At 40.2% G+C, this 17,121-nt stretch overlaps 2 protein-coding genes across 2 annotated transcripts in view; one reads left to right on the plus strand and one right to left on the minus strand.

The window, feature by feature from the left end:
* The window catches only part of LOC134571986 (cyclin-dependent kinase-like 4), a 176,802-nt gene that overhangs the window by 87,074 nt on the left and 72,607 nt on the right, over positions 1-17,121 (plus strand). The gene's annotated exons all lie outside the window — the stretch shown is intronic.
* Positions 12,159-16,683, minus strand: LOC134570993 (nmrA-like family domain-containing protein 1). Its single transcript, XM_063429024.1, has 5 exons — positions 16,584-16,683; positions 14,111-14,346; positions 13,437-13,683; positions 12,860-13,050; positions 12,159-12,519 (listed from the first exon to the last, which is right to left on the minus strand). The coding sequence occupies exons 1-5, from the start codon at positions 16,615-16,617 to the stop codon at positions 12,340-12,342; spliced, it is 888 nt and encodes a 295-aa protein (XP_063285094.1). The 5' UTR covers positions 16,618-16,683; the 3' UTR covers positions 12,159-12,339.

Raw genomic sequence — 17,121 nt, forward strand, 5'->3', positions numbered from 1 at the left:
GATATAAATTGTGATGAACCCCTAGTTATTTTCGATAACCCACGTGAGCTTTTGAAAGAACTTGAAATCACATTAATTAAAGAAATGAAATTACGATGGGAAATAGCAACATTAAAAAAGTATATCGAAGACAAAATAACACCTAGGGGACTAAGACTTTTTAAGATGCCAACTTCTGATACCGACAATAGACCCTTTATGGAAGAGTGGTATGGCCATCTAGAATTCTGTACGTTTGGCCTTATGAAGTCTCTCATAAAGGTAAAAAATGAAAAACTGCAGAATCTAGATAAAAAGATCAATGATTTAAAAGAACAACTAATTCCCTTTGGAGACACAGAGGAATATTATGATTCCACACTTAAAATAAAAAGAAATATTGAAAAAACAGAAATAGAAACTAAAAAAATAAAAATCAGTAAATTTAGTAGAGACAAATATGACTACGCCCACGATCAGGTGCGCAGTTACAACAAAAAGAAGCGAAATTCACAAACGGGATGGAACTATGATGGCCATAGAACCCCCAATAAATTTAATCAAAATAGATATGGGACTCAAAAAAGAAATTTTTACCCCAAGCCTAAACGTTTATATAGCCACGATTTCACTCATAGAGCTAATTTCCAACAGAAAAGGTATAGAATGCACACACCAGAAAGGAATTTTCCACCATACAAATCCTCACCCTATAGAAATCACTCACCAAAAGTAACGAGAAGACATTACTCACCAAAAAGAGCACACATCTCACCAAACAAACAAAAATTAGAGATGAATAAAAATCCACACACCAATAGACAAAGGCAACCTGCCAATCACGATTTCAGAAAAATAGATACACACAATTCTCACAAAGAAATACAACTAAGAGATCACTCAAATGCACTAATACGTAAAACAAATATGGATACTATTCACCATAAAGAAAATCTTGATAGAAGAGAAAGGATCCACACACAGATTGAAACCACAGAATCCCCTATAGTTGTAAGACCAAAGACATACAGATTAACCCAGGACCACAGGTCCCCTAAAGAAATTCGAAACAAAGATAGTAAACTCACGTGGAGAAGAGAGGAAAGGAAGACCCATAAAAGATATGAAGACACCAGAAACAGTCCCCCTGATGATGCACTCCAACATAACAGATACCATGCCCTCTCTTTCTCTGAACAATTCGATGAAACATCTTTTTTAGAGATTCCATCAAACCGAGAGAGACAGTCCGACCATATCAGCCCAATCAGAGGCCGCAAAAGAAGTTTAGAGGAAGAAGATCAGGTAGACGAAAACAAAAAAGGAAGAACAGAGAGATTCTAAAAGTAGCGATTAAAAAAGAATTAAAGGAAAATCTAAATGAGGATGACAATAAAGGGATTTTTAATCTATCAGGCAAACCTCTAACGAATATACAGCTAAAAGTTTTAAATAAAGGTCTTAAATATGCCCCTACAAAAACTTTTAATCCTTTTTTAGCATATATCGATATAAATAAGTTTGTAAGAAATGCCACAATAAAAAGGTTTTATATAAGCAAAAATAATGCGACTAATAATCAAGCTACAGATACGACTAACACGAGAGAAGATAAATATGTCAAAAGCTCCCTGAAAAATAAAAGTAAATTTTACCCGTCATATTTTAAGTCAAGTGCAATAGATATATTTGAAAAAAAGGTGTCTAAAGGTATAAGGAATCTAAGCGATAAACACACAGGAGACAAAAATAACTTATCAAAGAAGGAAAGAGAAAGCCTTAGAGATCTACAAAATGACGATGCTATTGTCATAAAACCAGCGGATAAGGGGGGGGGACTTGTAATTTTATCGACAGAAATGTATGAAGAGGAGGCTTTTAGACAATTAAACGATACAAAAACATATGCTAAACTCACAAGAGACCCTACCTCAGATATTAAAAATATGTTAGAAACGTTTTTAAATAAAGGTAAGGAGGAAGACATACTAAGCATTGATGAATATAACTACCTAAATAAAAAATTTCCAAAAATACCGGTCATATATTTTTTACCGAAGATTCACAAAGACCTAAATAAACCCCCAGGGAGACCCATTGTCTCCGGTATAGACTCTATTCTATCAAATATGTCGGAGTATATAGACATTATGTTACAGCCCTATGTTAAACTGTCCCGATTCTATCTCAAAGATACTATGGATTTACTTAATAAATTAGAGACGATAAAGTGGGAAGATGACTATACACTTATAACCTGTGATGTGCAGTCTCTATATACTATTATCGAACATGAAAGAGGCTGTAGAGCTGTAAAAACCATTTTAGAAAGACACAATAAGATGAAAGAGGAACAGATAAATTTTATAATTGAAGGTATCTTTTTAATTTTAAATAACAATTATTTTTGGTTTAAAGACTCGTTTTATTTACAAAAGAATGGCACAGCAATGGGGACCAGGTTCGCGCCCAGCTATGCCAATCTCTTCATGACGGAGTGGGAAGAGAGAATGGTATGGAGCGGGCATGGCTGGGTGGAGAACCTGGTCGCCTATTTTCGCTACATTGATGATCTCCTTTTTATTTGGAAGGGCCCTATTCCCACGGCCAAACTATTTTTAGACTTTTTAAACATAAATGATGATGGTATAGTTTTAAAAGCGGATTTTAGTAAGACTAATGTAACTTTTCTAGATTTGGACATTTTTATCCATGATACTAAAATTAATACTAAAACTCATTTTAAACCGGTTCATGTTAATAATTTTATTGGAAGGGACAGTTGCCATTATAGGAGTTGGCTTGATAGTATTCCCAAGAGCCAATTCCTTAGATTAAAAAGAAATTGTTCAGATGCTGAAACTTATAAAACACAGGCGAATATGATGAGTAAGAAATTTATTGAAAAAGGCTATAATGAAGAACAAATTGAGAAGACACTGAAAAATATTACGAGTTTAGATAGAAAAGATCTCCTAACCCAAAACAATGGTCTAAAAAATATTAAAAATAATGGGACGGATTTTATATTACCCATTGTTCTTGACTATAACAATAAGAATAAACAAATAAAAAAAATAATTCAGAATAATTGGCACATCTTGAAGGAAGACCCTATATTAGGAAAGATTATCCCAGACCGTCCAAGAATTATATTTAGAGGAGCCCCAAACCTGAGGATGCACCTCACACAGAATTACACAAAACAAAAAAAGTCTGAAGCAATAAATAATTTTATGAAACACAAAAATGGATTTTTTAGATGTAACTGTTGTGTAGCATGCAGAAAGACCAGTAAAACTAACCGATGTATTTATAATTTTAAATCACATAACACAAATAAAAGTTATAACATCAAGGACACAATTACATGCATGAGTAAAAACGTCATATACCTGCTAGAGTGCCCTTGCGGACTACAATATGTAGGTAGAACCATAAGACCATTAAAAATCAGAATTGGTGAGCATTGCCGCAATATAGAAAAAGGACTAAAAACTCACCTGGTATCCTCACACTTTGAGCTACACGGCAATGATCCACGTCACCTAAAATTTATGGGTATCTCAAAATTGTCTAAAGACTGGAGAGGTGGTGATATAATCAATAAGTTAGGAAAGAAAGAAATGGAGTGGGTCTATTTTTTAGACACACTCCACCCAAAAGGTTTAAATGCAGAGTTTGACCTTTTTAACTTTTTATAGTACATATCTTGGAGTATTATTTTTATTCTCTCTGCATTTCAATTTTTATTCAATTTTTATTCTATTTTTTATATTTTATTTTTTATTATATATATATATATATATATATTTTTTTTTTACACCACCTCTCAAGTACCACTTTAAGATTTTTATGCATGGTTCACTTTATGCATGTTCATTTTTTATATTTTTACATGTATATGTGTTTTATATATACCTACACTTTTTAATCATATTTCTACTTTATGTAAAACACTATTGCCCCCTATGTAGGAATATGCCCTTGCTGTCTCCTTTACTAGAATTACCTTTTTCTGTTTATGCATATTTTCCTATGTTTTATATTTATTATTATGTTTGTTTATCTCTCTAATACCAACCTAAGTGTTTTTTGAGACATTATTTGGCTTTTTATTTACTTATTATTCTTTCCCCTTTTGTGTATCCCATATTTAATATCGGCATTTTGCCGAACTACATATCCCATGATACTGTGCATTGCGATACGTCACTTCCGGGTGACGAAACTACACTTTTATGAAAGAGGACACTATGAACTACATGCCCCATAAGGCACCAGGAGCCACACTAACATCACTTCCTGTGTTACATATAACACAAACGGTGGGAGACTACATGTCCCAGCATGCCACGGAACGATATGATGACGTCACTTCCGGGCGACGTGCGCGACCCGGAAGTAGGAAGCCAAATCACATCAGGACTTAATTTTATCAATCAGGAACCCCTATATAAGCGGATTTTATCCAAACTTGGATTTTATACTTCTGAAGAAGCCCTAGACCGGGCGAAACGCGTTAAGTTATTGATTTTATATATATTTGTTATATTTTATACTTTAAATAAAGCTATAGTTTTTACTATTTTATCTGCTGTTCCTGATTTTCCTGCATCCTGATTTATATCCGTTGGTGGGGATTATACCACCGTATGCTGTACATACCAGAGCAAGATATTTGCTCCAAAATTTGTAAGTAGGATATTTTTCCTTTTTTATCAACACTGTTTGCAATACATGCTATACTATTGGATCCTATCTCTATATTTTTTTCCATATACTACTGTGGAGGATTGGACCGCGCACTGCACCATCACTTGACATCCCGAGACGGGGATTGTACCGTCTAGGCGCTATACGGCAGAGCTCTGAGTAGCTCTGCAAAGTGTGAGTTAGTCTTTTATAAAGTTTTAACCATTTTTACTTGCCTGATATACTGCACCATTACTATTTTGTATTTTTATTTGAAGGTTCCATACATTCCTTATTATAGGACTATTTGTATGTATACGATTTTATTATTTGTACTGTTTGGGCGCGGTTTACCACTATTTTTCTTGTTTGTTCAGCAGTTCTTGAACATTTTTCAGATATTGGGTCAGCTTGGTGTGCAAGGGTTGTAATTGGGTGCGCTTGCTGCGTTTAAATGTAGGAGGTGCCATGAGGTCTAGTTGAGAGGAGAGAGTGGAGTTGTAAAGTGAGGTTGCAGAGTTAGGGCAAGTGAGATTTGAGATGGGTAAAAGGAGAGTTTGGAGTTTGGTGGAGAAATGCTGGAGATCAAGGCTGTGGAGGTTTCTGCGAGATTGGAGAGTTGAGGGTGTTGAAATCTAGGTATGTGGTATGCCAATGTCAAACATCAGCAGATGGTGGTCAGATAGAGGAAATTGAGCATGAGCATTGGAGAGATTAGAGGTAGTACATTGGTGAAGATGAGGTCAAGAGGTTTTCCTGCTGTATGAGTTGCTGAGGTAGACCACTGTGTGAGGCTGAAGGAGGAGGTTACAGAGAGCAGACGGGAGGCATCAGGGCAGTTGAGGTTGTTGATTGGGATGTTAAAGTCCCCAAGTATGAGGCAAGGAGTGCTAGAGGAGAGAAAGTGGGGTAGTCAGGGAGAAAAGTGTTCAATGAATAGCCTTGGATGACTGAGGAGGGGGAATAGATGATGGCAATAGGGAAATAGGAATTCCTTATCACAGGCATTTCATATAACTTTTTTTAAAGCGGCAAGGAATTAATGTATCATGTATATAGCTAAATCATAAGGCCTCCAGTACCTTAAAGATGACTGAAAAAACCAAAAACAAAAAAACACACACAATAAAACCCAGAAACTCTTCCAATATTTCCAGGAGCAGTTCTTTGTGGAGTGCAGGTGTCCCCCATTGCAATCTCTTGGAGGTAAATCTATTATTTTAAATATACAATATTGCTGGCTTCCTATCTGTCAGGATCGGGACAGGGATCCAACACGCAAAGTACAAACAGGTACAGGGTACGTATACCGGTCCTTAGAATGGCCGGGCTAACGTACAGAGAGTATAGAGAATGGTCAGAGACAAGCCGAGGTCGAGGGAACGAGAAGACAGGTAAGCGAGGAACAAGCCGGGTCAAGGACAACGGAGGTAAACAGAGTAAGGAAACAAGCCGGGTCGAAACCAAAAGGATAACTTGAGAAACACCAGAGCACTGTGTGACTAGACAGGCTAGAACCACGACAGGGCAATGAGCAACAGGGCGAAGTATGTTTAAATACCCTGGCTAGAGAGGATAGACACGCCTCCGACGAAACCTGATTAGTCTGTCTCGGACTGAGTGACAGGTCGTTCCGGATTGGCGTGATGACGTCGGCCTCCGGGCACCATGCTACAAAAGGAAGAGACTCCCTCGCGGCCGGCGTTTGTGTGACCGGGTCGACCGCGAGGAACAGAGGAAACATGGCGTCCGGACGGATGAACGTCTAAGTCTCTACCTCTCTCGGAGGTAGAGACTTCAGGTACCCTGACAGTACCCCCCCCCTCAGATACGCCCACCGGGCGGAAAGAACCGGGACGAGATGGAAAGCGAGAGTGATACGCCCTGCGGAGACGAGGAGCATGAACATCCTCCTGAGGTACCCAACTCCTCTCCTCAGGACCGTATCCCTTCCAATCGACCAGATACTGTACTTTCCCCCGGGAGATACGAGAATCAATAATAGAGTTAACCTCATACTCCTCCTGACCCTCCACTTGAACAGGACAAGGAGGGGCTATTGTGGAGGAGAACCTGTTACAAATAAGAGGTTTCAGCAACGACACATGAAACGAGTTAGGGATGCGTAAGGTATCAGGAAGAGCCAGACGATACGCAACTGGATTGATACGAGACAACACCCTGTAAGGTCCAATATAACGGGGAGCGAACTTCATGGAGGGCACCTTTAAACGGATGTTCCTCGTGCTCAACCATACCCTATCACCCGGAACAAAGAGCGGAGCCGCCCTTCTACGTTTATCAGCATGTTTCTTAACCAGCATAGAATTGTGCGTAAGGATTTGCCGAGTTTGATCCCACAACTTCCTCAAATTAGCAACATGAACATCAACCGACGGCACCCCCTGGGAAGGAGAAGCCGAAGGAAGAATAGACGGGTGAAAGCCATAATTCATGAAGAAGGGGCTTGAATGAGTAGAATCGCAAACGAGATTGTTGTGCGCAAACTCTGCCCAAGGAATCAAACCGACCCAATCATCCTGGTGTTCAGAAACAAAACATCGCAAATATTGTTCAATTTTCTGGTTGGTACGTTCAGCAGCTCCATTAGACTGAGGGTGATAGGCAGAAGAAAAGTTCAATTTGATACCAAGTTGCGAACAGAAGGACCTCCAAAAACGGGAAACAAATTGGGAACCTCTGTCAGACACAATTTGAGAGGGTATCCCATGTAGGCGAAAAATCTCCCTAGCGAATATCTCGGCCAATTCGGGAGAAGATGGAAGTTTAGGCAGGGGAATGAAGTGTGCCATCTTAGTGAATCTGTCAACCACGGTGAGGATAACAGTCTGTTTTTTAGAGATAGGTAGATCGACAATAAAGTCCATGGCCAAGCAGGACCACGGCTTCTCTGGAACTTCTAAGGGGTGCAGGAATCCACAAGGAAGCGTATGAGGTTGTTTGGTCTTAGTACAAACCTCACATGCAGCGATGAAATCTTTAGTATCCCTACGTAAAGCAGGCCACCAGAAATCCTTAGAGATCAACGCAAAAGTCTTGCGAATACCAGGATGTCCCGCCATCTTGCTGTTATGGAAACACTGCAACAGTTCCAGTTGAAGAGCAGGAGGAACGAAATGTCGACCCACAGGAGTCTGTCTAGGTGCTAAATGTTGTAGCTTAACGATCTCGGCCAGTAACGGAGAATGAATCCTGAGATTCGTATTAGCAACAATATTGCATTTCGGAACTATAGAGGAAAGAACCGGCTCAGGTACAGTAGAAGGTTCATACTGGCGAGATAAGGCATCGGCTTTAGAATTTTTTGAACCAGGTCTATAAGTCAGCACATAGTTGAAGTGAGTCAGGAATAAGGACCAACGAGCCTGCCTAGAGGACAGGCGCTTAGCCTCCCCAATGTAGGACAAGTTCTTGTGGTCCGTCAGGATAGTAATAGGGTGTAAGGTTCCCTCTAATAAATGTCTCCATTCCTTTAAGGCTTTAATGACTGCTAAGAGTTCTCTGTCGCCGATGTCATATCTGCTCTCAGGACCCGAAAGTTTCCTAGAAAAAAAACCACATGGGTGCAATGGTTTATCTACCCCCAATCTTTGTGACAGAACCGCCCCAACTCCTGTCTCAGAGGCATCGACCTCGAGCAGGAACGGTAAGGTCGTATCCGGATGGACTAGTATTGGAGCAGAAGCAAAAAGTTCTTTGAGACTCTTGAAAGCAGCTAGAGCATCAGTAGACCATGTCTTAGTATCCGCCCCTTGTTTGGTCATATTGGTGATGGGCGCAATAATAGACGAGTAGCCCTTAATGAAGCGTCTATAATAATTAGAGAAGCCAATAAATCTCTGAATAGCTTTGAGTCCCTGAGGCAATGGCCAATCTAAAATAGACTGGAGTTTGTCAGGATCCATCTTAAAGCCCTCCCCAGAAATCACGTATCCAAGAAAGTCTATCTGGGTCTGGTCAAAACTGCATTTCTCAAGTTTACAGTACAAACCATGTTGTAAAAGTTTGTGTAATACCTGTCTGACTTGTCGATGGTGGGTCTCAATCTCTTTAGAGTGTATGAGTATGTCATCCAGGTAGACAATAACACAATCATGTTGAAATTCCCTAAGAACTTCGTTAATCAAATCTTGGAAAACTGCAGGTGCGTTACAGAGACCAAAAGGCATGACCGTATACTCATAATGACCATAGCGGGTATTAAACGCTGTCTTCCACTCATGGCCTTGCTGAATTCTCACCAAGTTGTACGCCCCTCTGAGGTCCAACTTGGTGAAAATCTTAGAGCCCTTTAACCGATCAAAGAGTTCTGTAATCAAGGGGATAGGATAGGCATTCCTGATGGTTATTTTATTCAACCCTCGATAATCGATACAAGGTCTGAGTGACCCATCCTTCTTCTTAACAAAAAAGAACCCAGCCCCGGCAGGAGATGAGGATCTCCTGATAAATCCCTTGTCTAAATTCTCCTGAATATACTCCTCTAAAACAGCATTCTCTTTAGTGGATAGAGGGTATACATTGCCCCTAGGAGGCATGGTACCAGGTAATAGGTTAATTTTACAATCAAAGGACCTGTGTGGAGGTAGAGTATCAGCGTTCTTTTTATCGAATACTGCCTTTAAGTCCCTGTACAAAGGAGGTATCTGTCTCTCTTTAGGCTGGGTAGTAGTGTCAGGTGTGTAAATTACAGCCAAAGGGGATACCTTCTGTAAACACCTCTCCTGACAACCCTGACCCCACGAGAGTATCTCCCCTAACTCCCAATCGATAGTAGGGTTATGTCTCTTTAACCATGGATACCCCAGGACTATGGGAACGGAAGGGGACGAAATAAGCATAAGAGATATACTCTCCTCGTGTAAGATACCAACAGACAGGCTCATGGATATAGTCTCACGAGTAATAACAGGCTCGAGTAGTGGTCTACCATCAATGGCCTCAACGGCCAAGGGGATCTCTCTTAACTGGGAAGGAATAGTGTGCTTAGTGGCAAAGGCTTGATCGATAAAATTCTCAGCAGCGCCGGAATCTATCAATGCCACGGTCTTAAGTACTTCCTTCTTCCATGTTAAAGAAACTGGTAGTAAAAGCCTGTGATTTTTGTAATTATGCGTAGAGGACAAAATAGAAACACCCAAGGCCTGTCCTCTAGAGAAACTTAGGTGCGGGCGTTTCCCGAGCGAGCAGGACAATTCAGGCGTAAATGACCTCTGACTCCACAATACATACACAATCCCTCCCTTCTCCTGTACAGTCTCTCCTCTTCTGAGAGATGAGTATTGCCTATCTGCATAGGTTCAGGAATCAGTGAGGTATTGGACTCAGGACTTAGAAATGCGGGTGCTAATTTAAAGGCAGGTCTTAGGTTCCTCTCTCGAGTGTTCTGTCTTTCTCTTATACGTTCATCAATACGAGAAATGAACGAAATTAAGTCCTCTAAATTCTCTGGTAGCTCCCTAGTAGCAATTTCGTCAAGGATAACATCTGATAACCCGTTCAAGAATACATCCATATAAGCCTGTTCATTCCACTTAACTTCTGACGCCAGAGACCTGAACTCTAGTGCATAATCCACTAATGTTCGGTTCTCCTGTCTCAGGCGCAACAGTAATCTGGCTGCATTGACCTTTCTACCAGGGGGGTCAAAAGTTCTTCTAAAAGCAGCTACAAAGGCAGTATAATTGTATACCAACGGGTTATCGTTCTCCCATAATGGGTTAGCCCATCTCAGAGCTTTCTCAATGAGTAAGGTGATAATAAACCCAACCTTTGCCCTATCGGTAGGATAGGAGCGAGGTTGCAATTCAAAGTGAATGCTGATCTGGTTTAAAAAACCACGACACTTCTCAGGTGACCCACCATAACGTACAGGTGGAGTAACACGGGAAGAGGCACCTACAGTAGCTACCTCTAGGCCTGAACCTACAGAGGAAATAGGAGTAGGACGCGTCTCCTCTGGAGGATTATTAGCACGAGACAACAATGCCTGTAGTGCTAAGGCCATTTGGTCCATTCTGTGTTCCATGGCGTCAAACCTGGAATCAGAGGAACCAACCTGACTGTTTGTACCTGCAGGATCCATTGGCCCTGTCGTAATGTCAGGATCGGGACAGGGATCCAACACGCAAAGTACAAACAGGTACAGGGTACGTATACCGGTCCTTAGAATGGCCGGGCTAACGTACAGAGAGTATAGAGAATGGTCAGAGACAAGCCGAGGTCGAGGGAACGAGAAGACAGGTAAGCGAGGAACAAGCCGGGTCAAGGACAACGGAGGTAAACAGAGTAAGGAAACAAGCCGGGTCGAAACCAAAAGGATAACTTGAGAAACACCAGAGCACTGTGTGACTAGACAGGCTAGAACCACGACAGGGCAATGAGCAACAGGGCGAAGTATGTTTAAATACCCTGGCTAGAGAGGATAGACACGCCTCCGACGAAACCTGATTAGTCTGTCTCGGACTGAGTGACAGGTCGTTCCGGATTGGCGTGATGACGTCGGCCTCCGGGCACCATGCTACAAAAGGAAGAGACTCCCTCGCGGCCGGCGTTTGTGTGACCGGGTCGACCGCGAGGAACAGAGGAAACATGGCGTCCGGACGGATGAACGTCTAAGTCTCTACCTCTCTCGGAGGTAGAGACTTCAGGTACCCTGACACTATCCCAGCGGCCACATCGAGCATGTTAAAGCTTAGACATGCGAACGTAACACGTCTCGAGATGAAAATATAATTTGCCTCTTTATAAATCGCTGGTAAGACCACACCTTGAATATGCTGTGCAATTTTGGGCACCTGTTCTAAAGAAAGATATCATGGCACTAGAAAAAGTGCTGAGACGAGCTACAAAATTGATAAAAGGAATGGAGCATTTTAGTTATGAAGAAAGGTTAAAAAATTTAAATCTCTTCAGTTTGGAAAAACCGTGTGGGTGTGCAGTCCGTGGGTGTGCAGTCAGTAGGTGTGCAGTCAGTAGGTGTGCAGTCAGTGGGTGTGCAGTCAGTAGGTGTGCAGTCAGTGGGTGTGCAGTCAGTGGGTGTGCAGTCAGTAGGTGTGCAGTCAGTGTGTGTGTAGTCAGTAGGTGTGCAGTCAGTGGGTGTGTAGTCAGTGGGTGTTCTCACATAACCCGCCTCTATGAGGACCTTTTCATAAAGAGGAAAGTGATTTTGTTTTTGAAAAGCTTCATAACCTGGCTGAGTGTGTTGGTCAAAATCCAAATATCCTGTAATACAATAGACCAGCCAAACGTGAACCTTTGTTGTGTGATCACTCACGAGTTCTCTGTGGATGGCATCTAACACTTTATCTTTACATTTAATTCTTTTTTTTCTTTTCCAATCCAAAAATCTACATATTCTTCCTTCAAATATTTACATGTACAGTGTTTTCTTTACAAGCATTGTGTTTTACAAAGTATCTAACAAATGCTCAGCCCACAATGATGACAGACTTATCTCTTTATTACAGAACTTTTCATAAGACAAGTGCGGCTTATTCAAATACATTTTAAGGCCCAAATATCCGAAACAGGATATAGAGGTGTTTGAGATTTTTTTTCTATTCAGAGAGATTTCCAGTAATTTAAAAATAGTAGATGATTAAGTAATTAAAAGAAAAACAACAACAACAACAACAACATTCTTTACAAGTCCTCATAAGCTGCTTTGTTTTCTCCCAACCATTGCTGGAATGTCTTGACTCTAGGGTTCAGTTCATGTGTGATCGACACATCCCGTTCGGGCTTCATTATATAAAACCGGAACATGTTGGCCATCTGTTTAGCTCTTGGGATGTCCAACTTCTCATACTCATCAGGAGAAAGCTGTAGGAGATACAAGCAATATTTTTACCTGAATATTCCCTGATACCTGTTAAAACTTTAATAAGTAGCTCTATCATAGTAAGAACCTTAATCTGTGCCAAAAAATGGAATAACGGCTATTGTGCTGTAAGTGATTACTATCCACAGGAGCCGGTCTACTGTTAGAGCGTTGGTGGAACTGTTACAGAATTGGTAATTGACTTCTGTCTCATGCATGAGCTGAAAGGAACATTTGGTCGTATGACAAAAATTTGGAATAGGTATACAATGATAAATTGTACTTTTCACATTAACAGCTTTGAGTCCTTTGTATTCTAGTTTTCAATATATTAGTGCTCACCTTAGCATCTTTAATGGTCTTGCCCGTGACCTTGGACATTATGGCTGCATACTGCTCCACCATTAGCTTCTCCGCACTGAGCCCGATGTCTTTCCCAATATACTTTGATGGGCACTTCAGGATGCTGACCACCACTTGACCAAGATCTGCGACAGACATCCCATCCAGTGGAACATCACACATTGGGAGGCCTGTAAGCATATACTTGGTGAATCGCATCTTTAGATGAAAATACAAACTTATCTCGGTCTTTATGCAATTTTCTTGAAGTAGCCCTGGCCTTAGAAAAATTATTTGCAATATCACAGAGCTTGATAGAGCTTGATAAAAGCTATGTTGGTCATTTTTAAATTTCTTTAGTAGTTTATTTGCTTTTGATAAAAGTTGAACTAACCTAGAGTAACTAAGGATATTGACATCCTGCATTATCAGCAATGAGTAGAAACCTAGAATTGACTGTGCCGTGTAACTATGTGATAAAATGCTTAACTGCAGAAATCCCAGGTTCGTATTGGCTGCTGGGATCACATGTCCCAATGGGTTTAAAAATTGTGATGCAGTTCAAGAGATATCTTACACAGATGATAGGTCAACCCATCCATCGACTTTTTGGGCTTGGATGTCAGAAGGTTCTCGTAGTAATAGGGAAGTCTAACACTGGTCATTGGGACTTCAATGGCTCTGAAGTATTCCTCCGTCTCCCCTTTGCTGTCAAAATGGAGAACTTCCAGCTTTCCACCCGTCAGTTTCTTCACGTTCTCTAACCCACTGAAGACAACATGTTTAAGGCCCAGATGTTTTGACAAATCTGCAATCATTTTGCCCTAAAAAATAAAATGAGAATTATTTTTACAATTTCTCTGTTGATTGAGGTCAGTTCTCAATGTAACAACTGTAGCAAAAAATCCAGATCCACCATAACCTAAACAAGGAAATTCTCACTCAAAACCTATTTGGACGATACTTTTTATAATTAGGACTGAAGTGGCTGTAGGTTCTATGTCGTTGTTGAAAACTAGAGAAATATAAATGCATCCTTGTGGGTAAATTACTTTGATAATTCTTATTAAAGATCTAAGATAAGTGTATATGCTGAGCTAAAATTATAATACAAAAACATTGAATGAAGAATGAGACTTTTTTTGTGTAGTGTATAATAGTGGGTGTCGGCGGGACTGGGTATGTTTATTGAGTAAACATATCAAATTAATACTTTATAATTGTACTAAAATAATATTGTCAAGTCTTTACCTGTTTGAACTCCTTATCCTTCTTGGAATTATCCCAAACCGTGACTACGAAAGCTCCATAAGCTCCACTAAGGGCAGCCTCCAGACTCTCTTTATTGTCCATATCAGCAGACACCACCTCTGCCCCGGCCTGTCTTAGCTTTACGGCTGCCGGCTTACTGGTGTCCCGGGTCACAGCTCTGACATTGAAGGTACCATCCTCCAAGAGAGCTTTCACTACCGAACCCCCTTGGGCACCTTAAAAAAAAAAAAAAGTACAAATGTGAGAGTTTGAGATGAAGGACGATTTACAACCCTAGCAACAAAAATTTTAAGAAATCAACAAACAAATGTGTTTATTAACTAATCTGTGGTAAGCAATTACTTAACAATTGTACCATTTAAAAGAAAAAAATGTATTGCTCCCCCTGTTATTGGAAGCAGGCCAAGCCTATTTTTTTTATTCGTATTTGATAATGATAATAAGGGTATATATAGAGAAGAGGCTGTTAGCTATGCACTATTGTTTTACAGATAGGTTAGCATGACCTGACTCCATTAAGTCTGGAATCCGTAGACGATATCTGAATTTGTTTAATTATACATTTTTCTTCTTTTATGGTTTTTGTTTTATTTTATTTGTTAATGGTAAAATATAGAAAAATATAGAACGTATTTTCACAAGATTTTGCATATTGTAATCTCATTTTTTTTTATTACCAGCTTTAAAAATAAAGAATTAGAAGAAGAAAAAAAAAAAACAATTGCACCATACATCTTTTCAGCTGACAATTTTACTTGGGAGATTTTTTACGTAGTAGGATTTAATAGAGAACGATAAAAAAATTCCCAATGAATAATCTTAATACACTCAAGTGTCTCCTTCTTCCCTATGTAGTAGAAAAATTGGCAAATAATAGAGCATCGTTATTACAATAACTAAATATAAAGTACGAACATGTTCTGTGGCGCTGTACAATGAGCCAACCCTGAGCCTTATATCTCATAGTATTTAGATAATTGGGCGGACTAGAGGGGCCGAATGGTTTTTATCTGCCGTCACATTCTATGTTTCTATCCCTTTATTGGGGCTTCATCAGAGTTGCAACATTTCAACACTCCACACATCTTCTTCAAGACGCAAATTCTGTATTTGCATGTTTTGGATTGTTTATGATTACGTTTATTTCCCAGTTAAAGCAGAATAGATATACTTGCTTTGTCTGAAAATGTTGTTGTTTTTTTTATGTATCCTTACTACATGGACACCTGCTACTATCCATTGCTGGAGAGACCGGAGAAGACCCAAGTAACGATGGTCCATGGGTTAGGCTTGTATAAGTGTGCTAATGACATTTAATACAGCTATATTGATATGATAGGGCAAATGCCATCAAGGCTCCCAGCCAAGAGTTCAAAAATCGACATTTACTAAGAAGACATGTTGAAAATGGAGATACGAAGAGAAGGGCATGCAAGGGTCATCTAGAAGATGATTGAATAGGGCGCATATATTGGATGCCAAAAACAAATCTATATAAAAATGTAGATATAGCAGTTTGCTGGATTAGGTGTGCCAGTAAAAGTAAACCAACCTGGGTGGGGCAAGAAGAAAAGAAATATCTTCATTGCCAAAAACGTGCTCAGGTAAAGCAGCTTTGCAAAGGAGAAACCTTAAAGTTATAGCACATCTCAGCAAAAAGCAAATCTGGGCAAAAAATAAATAAAGCAAAAGACAATCTAATGAAGGTTCTGCAGAGTTAGGGACTTCATGAGTTTTTAGAAAGCAGACAGAAAAAGGAATTTCTTGTAAATTTATATCGTTTTGGTGAAACATGAAATTAGTTCTGGTGATGTCATTTATATTCTAAATAATCTTACAAAGCATTCACTCAGGTGTGTTAGAGTTACTCCAAGCCGGCTGTAGTGGTTATGGTGTCAAGGGTACTGTGGCTCAATTTCTGGGTAATGGTGCAGGCCGTTTTGCAACAGTTTTCCCTTTTACCTGGGTCTTTGCCGTGCCACTGGTCTCCTCTGCTACTGAGGAATTGACAGTCTTCTGCTGCCGTGTTGAAGCCAGATGCCGTATGCCACCGGCCATTCATCGGCCAAGAGCAGCAGCCGATTGCTACTAGTAAAACCTCAACTGTGTGATAAATACACCCACCCCAGTCAAACCGTGGAGAACTTTGTCACTTCGATTGCGCTTAGTCAATGAAGGAGATTCTGTGTATCAGAATATGCACAGAACGGACATTTGCCAACTCTAATTGCGGGACGGGGCGGCTAATTACACCCCAATGATGCTGCACCTCCAGCAGTAATTGGTTAAACTACGTGTAGCATTTCACTATGAAACATGGCACACAGGCACCATAACCACTTCAAATCACTGAAATCAGATTTCAGGGATTGGAGTGAGCCTTTAACTCCGGTCCCCAGCATTCACTCAGTTGTGTTAAATCTGCCCCCACCACTCCTGGAATACCACTTACCTGTGGCTCCAAACACCGTGATGATCTTCTTCATAACGACGGATGCAGGGAGAGTGGCTGTCAGTAAAGAGTTAGGCAGATGTAATCTGAATAAAACGTACGGCAGGGATTATACGGTTTTATCAAACTGAACAAGGCATCACTCCTCCTTCTCGTGTGGGAGCCAACACTCTGACTCAGCACAAAAAAAACCACAAAGGAAACAAGGGTTTGTCAAAAACTGGAGAAATGTATCAACCAACTGTGGTATAATCTGACTGATTTGGTTCTATAGTTATTTATAATACAACCAGTTCCCTCAATAAGAAGGTCGTTAGGGGGCTCCTTGAGTGGGAGATGTTAGTTTATGGGTACATGTTAAGTGGAAGGTGATAACTGGGGGCACACGTTAAGAATAAAGTGATAAATATAGGTACATGTTGATAGATCTTATAGCCAGGACTCAATTTCCACTTGCCCACTAGCCATTAGAGTCACAAATTCAACCCTGGCAAGAAGTTTACCTCTTGCTTGTGTATCATGGACACTCAGACTTAAG

The sequence above is a fragment of the Pelobates fuscus genome, chromosome 8 (genome assembly GCF_036172605.1).
Source record: "Pelobates fuscus isolate aPelFus1 chromosome 8, aPelFus1.pri, whole genome shotgun sequence".
In the NCBI taxonomy this organism is placed as follows: Eukaryota; Metazoa; Chordata; class Amphibia; order Anura; family Pelobatidae; genus Pelobates; species Pelobates fuscus.